Below are 11,950 nucleotides of genomic sequence, written 5' to 3'. Positions count from 1 at the left end.
CAGAAAAGTTATGCAGATCCCAGACGGAGGGATGTAGAGTTTGCAGTAGGTGATTTCGTATTCCTGAAGGTTTCTTTAATGAAGGGATTCATGAGATTTGGAAAGAAGGGCAAGTTGACACCTCTATATATTGGACCTTTTGAAGTTACTGATAGAGTTGGAGAAGTTGTCTATCGGTTGGAGTTACCACCCAACCTTTCTAGGTAACCCAACCTTTCTCATGCTCATCCTGTATTTCACATCTTCATGCTTAGGAAATACATACCTGATCCTTCTCATGTGCTACAGCCAGATGTAGTAGAGCTGAAAGAAAACTTAACGTTTAAGGAGCAACCTGTAGCCATAGTGGACTACCAAGTGAGGCAGCTAAGATCAAAACAGATCCCTATGGTTAAGGTTTTGTGGAGGAGCCAGTAAGTGGAAGAGTGCACCTGGGAGTCAGAGCGGGACATGCGTAACAAGTACCCTTATCTATTCAATGTGTAATTCTATACTTTATTCTGCCTAGTGTAAAATTCAAGGACGAATTTTCTGTAAGAGATGAAGAATGTAACACCCCTAATTTTTAAATTTATTTTTTTGTGAGTAAATATTAATATTTTATTTTATTTAAATTTTACAAAATTATTTGAAATTTTTCAAATTTTAGAAATCGGGTTGGATTTTCCTAAAATATAAAACTTTGATAATTTTTAAAAATTAATTTAAAGACCACGTGATAAAACTAAAAATATATTTGGACTCTACGAATTTTTTTGAGTTTTCTAGAATTTTTTCGAAATTTTTGGGCCTCGTTTTCGATCCCAAGGCAGAGTAAAAAAATTTTAAATTTTGTATCATGAATCGGATAGGTCGAATCGAATCGGACTGAATCAGACCGATCGAATCGGATCAGCCATTTCTTTTTCTTCTTCCTCCCTTGCGTGCGCCCCTGATGCTTCCTCTCTCTCTCTCTCTCTCTCTCTCTCTCTTGTTTTCTCTCTCCTCTCTCTTCCTCTTGCCGCACCGCCACCAACCCAGCCTTCTCCACTCGCCGGCGCGCATCCCCAGCACCTCCCCACCGCCGGCCGATGCTCCAGGCCATCGGAAAACGTGTGCGTAGTTCCCCCCTGCACGCGCGCATCACTTCGCCTTCTCGGCCAAAATTCGGTCGATCCGACCGCCGATCATACCTGGTCTTGTGTCAAACTTCATCTATACCTCGAGAGCCATAGACACCAAGAACACCAAAATCCATAGAGCGGTTTGCCCAATTTTTGTCTGGAAAATTTTAGCCCATTTTGATTTTTGGGCTAAATTTATCACAAACTGTGAACCCCACGAGAAAACTGAGAGTACCGGAGTGCTCCACTCGTCGAGAGCTTCGCGGCAATATAAATTTCAAAATTTTCTGACACTATTTTTCGGTGGGTCCCATAAAAATTCGTAGTATTTTTCCGAGTACTAAATGAGCTTAAAAAATTCTGTAAAAATTATTTACTAACCCCCGTGTTGTGGGCTTCGTGTAGGTACCTTCAATTCGCGAAAATTCAACGGTTGCCCAGGTATGTGAATTTCGGGCCGGACAAACAGGCTACCCAAAAAGTCTTGGAATTTGATCGAGATTTTGGTTACCCCACCATTGTTAGATGTCCCGAGCGCGTTCTCGGGGTCGGAATCAGCATAGGTAAACCTGAACCTTACTTTTTCTTAATTGTCTAGTGCTTGAATTGGATTAAAAAATTTAAAAATATTCGTGGTAGCTCAGAAAATTATAATTCCTTTTACATTAGCTTAGTAATAATGCTAAGGACCGCGGGAGAAAGTTTTAGAATTTTTAGAACTCATTTAGCTAGTTTTTGCAAAAGGGTTAAATTATAAGGACTAAACTGTAATTTTTCATATTGTGATTGTTGATTGTTTGGATGGGCCCAGGAGGGGCTGTGTGATGTGATTGAGTTGTGGGTGTATGGTTTGTGGATATAAAAGTGCATTTTAAGCCTTTTACAGGTTGGGTAAGTCCTAGGTATAGGGGAGATTCTGCCGGATTTTCAGCACGACTTAGAACATCTTTGATCTTTTCTTAGTTTGTATTTAGTCAAATGTATTAAATAATTATAATTAAATTTTTAGGTGAGCCGAGACAGTCTTCCTCCTCCGCCTAGCAGCCATAGTGACTTTGGTTGAGTCTGTCAGTAAAATATTAATTTTAACTGTAATTTCGATATTACTATATCTTCAAGCATGCCTATGCATCACTTATAAATATGTATCTATGTAGTTAAACACTAGGCACGTTTTATATTGCATTAATAAATATTGAAGTACCATGGATGTTGTTTGTGGTAATTTGGAGCAGTGTGTGTGCGTGGCATGCATATGATACGGTATTGGTTATGGATAGGACGGGTAGACACGACTTGAGAGACACTCGCTGGGACCCGGTCCTGCAGGGTAGACATGGCTTGAGAGACACTCGCTGGGACCTCGTATTTGGTTTATTAAGCGAAAGTCTGGCTTAAGAGACACTCGCTGGCAGAGGTTGGATCAAGAGGGCTGTATAGGGGATCAGCTCCCATATATGTATTATTTGACAGTGTTGGGTGTGTGAGTGCTCCAAATTGCCTTTTTGAAGTGTTTTGTATGAAATCTATGACGATGTTGCATTTCACTCCACTGAGTGCATTAGCTTTTGATAGCTATAAAGATTATGGTTAAATTTGATATTTTACTCTTTGAGTTGAATGCTCACTCCTGTTCACTTTATTTTTCCAGGATACAGAAGATTTCTTGTTGAGTTCTAACCTGCCTCTTTCCCTCGCAGGTCGTTTATTATTGTCTGTAATGTTTGTATAATTCTGTTAACTCCTAGAATTCCGCATATGTTAGAAATATTTATTTGATTTGAGTCTGTAACATATTTGTCATGTTAGACCTGTAAACTTATTAAATGTATGTATGTTGGACTAGATGAGGGAGCCGAGCTTCCTTTTATTTTTATGGCATCATAATTATATGGAGGGTGAGCTAAGCTCCCTAGATGATTATATATTGTGTTTACAGGTCGAGTGAGTCAAAAACTCCCCATTGTATGGTCCATTTTATGGCCAGACTCTGTCCGATTGAATTCTTGAAATTGGACTCAAATGGGACTTAGAGTTGGGTTGAGGAATAGTTAGGTTTACTACGGAACTCGGGAGCTTTAGGTTGGTCCAGGTCCTAGTTTCGATCCAGCCCATAGGTTGGGTCGTGACATTATTTTTTAATCTTATATTTTTATGACATATAATCTAGCTATTTGAAATTTTTATTTGTTTTTTAGCTTCGAATCTATTAATTTTATATAAATATTTTAATATAATACTTTAATACCGACCTATTTTTATTTTTCTTAAATAATATAATTTATATTATAATCAAAATTATAATTCTATAATACTTATATTTATTACTGAGATTTTGTTTTAACTTTTTTGAATTGATAAAAATTCTTATAATTTAATATTTTGTGTGATTTTTATTTATACGTATATTTTATATATTGTATATATGTGTGAAAATAACTTTATTGATGTACTTGACTGGCCCCTCAATAAAGATTTTCTAACTCCATCCTGTTCTCACTATTGTTACAACCCTAGATTTCAATGACAACTGTTACACCACCAGCGTTCATCAACATCCGCTGAATATTATCCATTCTCCCTTACATCGCCCTTCAATTGCCTCTAACTCATTATCACAATAAAATTTTCCACCACATAATAAGGGCCTGTTTTTTTTTTTTTATGAAAAATAATTTATAATAAATATTTTTTAATATTTATGTTATACATATATAAATATTTTTGTAATTTAATAAAATTATCAAATAGAAGAAAATGTCTTTCTATTTTGAAAAGAAAAAAATTATTTTTCTTAAAAATTACTTAATTTTTCTTTTGATTTAAAAAATATTTTTTATTGACTCATTTTAATAAATGTCTCAAATATTAAAAATTATGAAAAATATTTTTTTATAAAATAAACAGAGCCTACGTAACAATGTCCTCTAGCCTTTAATCTCTTCAAATACTAAACCCTTATTTCTTGATTGCATTTCATCTACTTCAAATTTTCTTCTTAAATCATCAACTCCAGACACTCAACATAAACATCTATAATACCCTTTTCCTCAGCATGCTAGCATATTATTGTTACATCATTATTAGACCATAATTTAATCCATCCCTATAATCAATCCTAAGGACTCTCTGAAAATACCCAAGTAAACCTCTAAACGAAGCCCTTGAAATAGTTTATCAATCCTAATTAATGACATTTCATCATCATTATAAAATAAAATTGTCCAACAAATCTCATCATGGTACCCTACTCACCCTTAACATGGAATGCAATCGCAAAACATCTAGAATAAGCAAGTCCCGCTAGAGGGAAAGCATTCATAGTTAACAAACTCAATTCAATGCATATCTAACATAGCGCAACGACGGAGGCAAAAATTCCTTTAAGCGGGTCCAATTAAAATATATAATTTATATAAATTACAAACGTAAAATACACATAAGTTGATAAGAGGATTTCTAATAAGAAGTTAATAAGATATTATAAGTAATTTACAATGGTTATTGTTTATTTTTTATTAATTGAAATCTAATTAATCGTAATAATTTTTTTGTCAATAATTGCAAGTATATATTTTTCGATTTAATTCATCAAAAAATTATGTAATAATTTATCTCCTATTCTATTGTGAAGTGAATTTTCATATAACTAGTAAGATTAATGATCAATTTTACTTTGACAATTCAATTTTATAATTACAACATAAAAATATACATTTAACATCAATTTTATTTTGTATATTAAAATATAATATATGATTAATCTCTTATCACACGCGTTGTTGCACAAGTATAGACTTTATTTTTTTTTTCCTTAAAAAAAAAGACTTTGTTTTCATAATTTTACTTTTATTCGATTATAATTATAACCTATGTTGTACTTTTTCTCCTGATTAAATAAATATATAATTAAGGATGCAATTACAATGATAAGTAGTCAAAAACCTTATCCCCTTAAAAGAATAAAAATTACTTTTTTCTTCTTTTATAGATGATTAGGGACAAAATAAAAAAAAAAAAAAAAATAACCTATGATTATCTATGGGCCAGAAAATAGACTGTTTAAAGTCTAGAATAAAAAAAAAAGTGATGTTATCATCTTAATTTAATAAAATTACTAATATATCCCTTGAAAATCTAGAAATTCCAAGGGGCAGTGCCCCTTGGCCCTAATGTGACTCCGCCTATGGTGCATATCTATTATTGCTATCACAGTTCGAAACTAACAATATTATTCATGAATGCCTTGCTTTATGCATAAATTATAATTATAATTATTCTTTCATTGAATCTAAGAATCTCATTAACCGTAGTGATGTATAGTAAATTACACAATTATAATATTAATTTTGAAATTTTTAATGTTAAAACTTCAACATCATTATAACTTTTCAAATATAAACAAACTAAAATGAGTCAATAGTGGAGTACCTAGATAGAGAGTTCCCATTTTTGCGTGGGACTACTAACCACCCATTAGTTTTTGGCCAGAGCTTCCAATGAAATCAAGTGAAGGCGACTTTTTCTTAACTTGATTTCCTGTTTAGGGATTTTATTATAATAAATTAAAAGATAAAAGTAAAACAGGTCAAAATTGAGGAATATTGGATAAAATTAGATAATTTCCCTATGATTGAAAATAGTTTAGACATGCTCTTTTGTTATGACAGGCACACAAACCTAAAATACAATTACACAATCGTACAGTATAGAAAAGAGAAAATGAATAACATAAGATTTACATGATTCGATCGTAAAGTTTACGTCAACAGGTAAGACAAGAGAAAAAAATTATACTATAATGAAAAAAAGTAAAATACAATCATTCAAAACTTTCAAACCCTAACCCTTATATATTTTCCAAATATCTCATAAATCTTTCGCAAAGTACACTCCACTATCACAACAAACTTCAATTTTTATTCCAATTGAGTCGCAATCTGAACTTTTAGATATCTTACATCCTAGTTTTGAGCGTAAAGAAAAAAGGAAAAGGAGATGCAGTGAGATTGATATATTATTTTATTTCATATCTCTCAAATCATTGTTTCTATCTATTTCCAAATATAAACCTCTATTTCCTTACCCTTCCTTTAATTATCCTTCTATAGGACAAATATTTTACCCACTAAAAAAAGGCATGAAACTGTATAATGACATTAATAACTTATTCAAAGGGAAGTGAAAAAGTAGATATAAATCCTAGACTGCTACATCAATAGGTAAAAACAATAGATGAGAAACAATTTTTTCCATGACCCAAATAGGGAGAGGAAAAGTCATTCAATAGGCTGTCCACCACCAATAAATCGATGGTCCCACATAAAGAATACTTTAAAGAGCCTTTGATTGAATAGGCATGTTCCACTTCAGCTTTTCGTGTATTTTTAATAATAATAAAAAAAAATCAATCCTATATTTGCAAGCAGCAACAAAGACAAATACAACTTCAGCAGCCAGTGTATTTGATGATGAAACCTCTACTATTGCATTAGAACAACACTCCCGTATTTAATTAGGCAAAACAAAGTATCCCACAAAGCAAAAGATTCATTTGTAGTTTCAAACTTCTGAAAACTCGTTAACCTTTTGATCTCATTGGGTGAAATGCTCGAAATTTCATGAATCCATTGAAATGTCTCCTCCATTTGGGTTCTGTGGGCTGGCAGTGAAGGGGCTCTCAGATAAACTATGTTGAGGATGGCCAGCTCCAAACTGGTACTCAGGAGGAACATGCAGAGGACGGGTCAAAAAGGAGGTAGTGCTGATGCTGTTGAAAGCAGCACCAGGAACTGGATCATTAACCTTTGGAAACCCAAAGCTAAGGGATGGCACGCCTGCATGTGGGAAAACTGGCAAGGCAGGGTTGTTGCCATCAGATGACCCAAAAGTTTTTTGCTCGTATTCCTGCAACTGCTGGTACACAGCTGGAGTTCCAAAAAAAAAAAGAGGGGGGGGGGGGGGGGGGGGTTGTGAATGAAAGTCAGACATGGGCTAACTGTTTTCAGGAAACAAATTAACATCCAAAAACACAGCCAATATCTGAGAAACAAGTGCCACACATGACAATAAGGCTACAATGTCCACAAAAATGCACTTCAATAGTTCTGAAATTTCAAGAAATGCTAGCCACCTACATTTAGTACAAGAATTCTGCAACTCCTAAGCATGAGGTAACTTCAAAGATACTGGAATCATCAATTACCTAAACTATATTGACTGTTTCTCCTACAACATGCAAGCAGTAGTATCATGATATAATACCTTGGGTCAAGTCAACCGATGGTCTCCGCTCTTTCACCCACTGGTAACTTTGTGCAAGCCTCCATCCTTTGGACTTCATTAAGTAAGCTATCACAATAGCCGGAGACCTGTCAAAAAAATATGGTTTTCGTTCTCCAAAGAAATAAATTAAAAATGCTTTGATCATTTCCCAGTATATATGTCAAGAGTTCTTGATAGCCATGCAACACACAAGAAAAATTTGGAATCATATCCCACAAGGACCCCTTTTATGCACATTTTTGGTACTTGACAAAAAAAAAAAAAAAAAGAACATAACTTGCAGCCGCACTACCTATTTTTTCCAGACATGCAGTGCACAAGAACACGAACCTTATCCTTTTCACATTGCTCTGCAGATCGAAAAGTGTTATGTTAGTCTCAAAGCTCGCTGAGACAGGGACAGTAAAGGTTGGCAGTAATAGTAGGTAAATAAGTGCAACTTAAAGTGACAATTTATCAACTGAGCCAAACTTATTAATGATCATCATTAAAGGACTCCTGATTATGAGCAAATTATTTAAATAACTATTTCAGTATGGATCCAAAGGACAAGCCATGGCACAATGGCTCTATGACTTTATTTTGTACTATTTTGTTGCAATAATAAAAATCAATTGGATTTTTTTTTTGGGTATTTTGAGTACATTGCAAATATCAATTTTCAAACAATAAACAAGAAATATGTGGGAGTGCATACTTTCTTATCACTCTGTTAAGTGGAATTCATTAAGAAATACCTTTTTCTTTTGGGTTTTTTCAGTGGGAGAAGGAACCACGTAAAGTAACAAATAAAAATTCATAAATCGCAGTATACAACTCACCTAAAAATTGATTTGCATCATCAAATTGTAAAGTTTTGTCATCTTGGAGGCAATGATAAGTGAAAGAATTCTTGTAGAGATTTTGACAAGCTGGTACTGTCTACATAAAGACAAAACAACAGATATAAGGTAATGCCAAACCTCTTGTTATTCCTGGCTAACTGAATAACTGTTTCACATCAACAATAGACAATCATCAAACTGATAATAAAAATATAATTTTCATAAAAGAATATCAGAGAGATAGACTGAATGAATGAAATATAACATATTTAAAATTGCAGAAGCAAAGGGAAAAAAAAAATCATTTATTCTCTCCCACTTTTCCTTCATTAATATATACTTACTTAGATCTAGAGCAAAGAAATCAATAATTGTTCTTATCAGTAAAACTAAAGCAAAGAAATGGATATTTCAAGTGTTTAACCTCTAAATTTTACACCATAATCATAGTTTTAAATCGCAGTCGCCTATAACAGCCGTGATATAACGGCAACAGCCTGACACAACAAGTTCATAAAATGAGTAAATATTGGTAGATACAACTAAAACTAATATTTACAACTATATAATAAACATAAAAATATCAAATTAGATGTTATTATTAATGAATTTTAGTAAAATTAATTTTGAAAATAATTCAAATTAGAAAAAAATCACATAAATTTATAAATCGGGCAAACCAATGCTTCATACTATAAACTCAACAACAAACCTAATATAAAACAAAATTTTCTTCAACAAATATATAAAAAAAAAAAAAAATCAACTTTTGCAAGTAGTTGTGGAGAATATAAATATTTGATGATCTTACATAAAAAAGAATAAGGGAGAGATTAAAAGAAAGGACGGGAAGTTTAGGTGAAATTTTGAGAGAAACACAACTCCACTCAACTCAACTAAGCCTTTATCCCAAATTTTTTGGGGTCGGCTATATAGATTCTCTTTCGGAGATGTATAATGCTTCTAGGAGAAGAAAATGTGAGAAATATAGTAGTTGAAAGGCCAGAACACATAGAGAATGAAAAAAACCAAAGAAAACATTGTATGCATATATTTTTTGTCAACTTGATTATTGAGGTATCAGTCTTTACCATTACTTACTAGTAAATACCGGCAGTTACCAACGCAACTCAGCATCTGCCTTTAAATAGTTGCATATTAAAACCATGACCATAATTCACATCTTAAATCAGTTCACCACAGATTGTTTTCTGGAGATGCATCACCTTTTCTATTAAAGGATAAATTTTGTCTGTAACAGATAAATAAAGCAAAAGCTTTGGGCATTTTTCTTGTGGGTGGAAGCCAAAAATCCAATTGAATCCACCATAAAAACAATCTTAAAGAACAAAGGATAAGTATGGGAATATCAAAAACCATAGTCAACCACTGTCCCATGGGCCATGCTAGCCAATAGCATAGCCAAAATCTCACTGAATAAGAGCAGGATGCATACAACCATGGATGCTACTCAACAAATTACAGATCCATAGATCCCAGAAGTTGATTGCCTTGTCTTGCATGGTCAATTGATGCGACCTTTAACTTCTTTTCTGCCATTTTCCCATAAATGGTTTTATTTTTTAACTTCAAAGTCCACATTCCATTCAGCATGCACATCCTCATAGCTGTAAAATAATGGTTTCCTCCAACATAAAACACTAGAATAACATGATCCACCCTCTCCAAAACCGATTGATCCAATCCAAAGAAAACAATCATTTTCCAACTTTGTGCTTTCAGATTTCAGAGTTCCTTTCCTTTGCCTACTCACTAGAATTAAAATACCAAACAATTTAATCAGCGAAGGATGAACAGAAAGCACAACAAAGACCTCACTGTGACCAACTCGACAATTAAGCAAGAGTAATCAATAGCAAAACATAAAAAGAATAAAACTTTCAATGAATAAAATCGCAACCACAAGAGCAGCATACATTGAGAACTCGAGAAATCCTCTGGGTTTTGAGCAGCTCAGAGCGAGAGGCGTTATCGTAACTTCCCAAATAAAGGAACTCCGGCAGGATCTCAGAAGGGAAAGCACTAACATGGAGCGGAATTTTCTCAGCAGATTCCGGCAACCGATGGCCGCAAATCCCACAAATCTCCCCTTCCTCATACTTGTGATAGTGGCCGCAAACCCCACATGGGTTCTCTCGCTCCCTCTTCCTCATCCGCCAGCCAATCACAAAATCAGGAAAACGAAAATCAGGCAGCGAGATTGATTAGAATGATCAAGAATTGAAGATTTGGGTGATGGGAACAACAGAGCAGGTTCAGAGAGAGGGGAGCAGGGATTGTTTATGTGTATTTATATGTCGGTAGGTTGGAAAGGGGAGTACGGATGTAGTAGTGATTAACGGAGAATCTTCAAGAAATAGAAGATTGCCAGATTGGGGTTTGATGGGTATATGTGAATGATATGATGACGATGATGATGATAAATTTGATAATATATAAGCAAAATATATAAATTCACCCACAACTTTATTAAAATAAAAAGCTTCATAGTATTATTTAAAATAAAAAAAAACTCGTAGTATTCACATTTTTCATTTTGCCCTATTGAACACATAAAATTTTACGCTTAGTATAGAAATTTAATTGTGCATTAAAAATAAGAAAAATTGAAAAGGAGAATTTAAAAGAAATTTGTTCTTTTTATATTTATAGACGTTTAAATAATAATTTTAATATAAAAATTCTTTTATTTTTATATTTTTTTTCTATTTCACTCTAATTAAGAGGGAAATATTTTGAGTGATTAAATTAATTTGAGAAATGAAATTTCATTTTTACCCTCCTTCTTTCTATTTAATGTTTAAACATAACGGATTACAAAATTTTTACTCTATTTAATGTCTAAACAAGAGAAATTAGATTTCTTTTTTTTTTTTTCTTCTCTCCATTTCCTATAATCAAAACAAAGGGTCAAATTTTGATACTATTAGACATATTTTCTTAGGGATTACAAAAAAACATTATATGGTTCAACTCATTTTTATTGTAGAATATATACTTCATTTTATGACAAAGTCGTATCTGAGATTTCATATCATTTGCAAGTGATGACTTTCATCTTTTTCTCCATCTAAAGCCACTAACATGGATTAAACAAATAATGTTTAACATATTAAAATGATTTTAAAATAAAAAAATAAGAGAAAAAAATAAATAAAATAGAGAAGGAGGTAAATTCCCAAATGCACAACTCTTCCCAAACTCAAGTTAGAACCCTAATTCCCAAATCACAAAGAATGAGCTCCCAATCTAACACACATTCATAGACAGGCGAGGTCAAACGAAGTTGGAGTAATGTAGTGAGGTGTAAATGCATGCTTCCAAAGCTAGTGAAAACAACCATTGAAAAAGCATAGTAATTGATGCATTGAAACATTGAATTTTAAAATTTTTTTTCTAGGGTTTCATGCATAATGCAACATCTCTTATGTGCCTAATTAATTTCGATGCTCAATTGCATATTAAAATACTTTTAATATGTATTAGGATCTTCATTTGCCATTCAAGATTATGAATTAACAAATTAATTCAATTAAACCCTAATTTGAAAGAGGAATTTGGACACTAACTTCTTTGATGCACTATGAATGCAATTGACACCCTTAGGAAGAGCTCTTAGGACCCCAAGTGTTGTCCCTCTAACTTGTCCACGCCAAGATCACCAATGGACAGCCCCCAATTTTGCTTCTCAAGCCTTGCCAACTAATTATAATTTGA

The 11,950-nt window shown here is 33.2% G+C and overlaps 1 protein-coding gene across 1 annotated transcript; it reads right to left on the bottom strand.

The window, feature by feature from the left end:
• Positions 1-6,339: 6,339 nt before the first annotated feature.
• On the bottom strand, positions 6,340-10,682 carry LOC110664164 (protein-tyrosine-phosphatase IBR5). The gene is made up of 5 exons (XM_021823733.2): positions 10,150-10,682; positions 8,210-8,309; positions 7,681-7,738; positions 7,368-7,474; positions 6,340-7,030 (listed from the first exon to the last, which is right to left on the bottom strand). The coding sequence occupies exons 1-5, from the start codon at positions 10,384-10,386 to the stop codon at positions 6,723-6,725; spliced, it is 810 nt and encodes a 269-aa protein (XP_021679425.2). The 5' UTR covers positions 10,387-10,682; the 3' UTR covers positions 6,340-6,722.
• Between the last annotated feature and the right edge of the window lie 1,268 nt (positions 10,683-11,950).

Source organism: Hevea brasiliensis, chromosome 7 (genome assembly GCF_030052815.1).
Source record: "Hevea brasiliensis isolate MT/VB/25A 57/8 chromosome 7, ASM3005281v1, whole genome shotgun sequence".
Classification (NCBI taxonomy): domain Eukaryota; kingdom Viridiplantae; phylum Streptophyta; class Magnoliopsida; order Malpighiales; family Euphorbiaceae; genus Hevea; species Hevea brasiliensis.
The sequence above is the reverse complement of the archived record's forward strand: the minus strand, read 5'-3'. Positions and strand labels throughout refer to the sequence as shown.

Bases quoted from the DNA above. Each gene is read 5' to 3' on its own strand.
- LOC110664164 (XM_021823733.2), bottom strand. From the start codon at position 10,386: ATGAGGAAGAGGGAGCGAGAGAACCCATGTGGGGTTTGCGGCCACTAT. The intron at 8,310-10,149 runs GTATGCTGCTCT...GTCTTTATGTAG, and splicing joins GGATTTCTCGAGTTCTCAAT to ACAGTACCAGCTTGTCAAAA. The intron at 7,475-7,680 runs GTAGTGCGGCTG...TTTTTTTGACAG, and splicing joins TGCATGTCTGGAAAAAATAG to GTCTCCGGCTATTGTGATAG.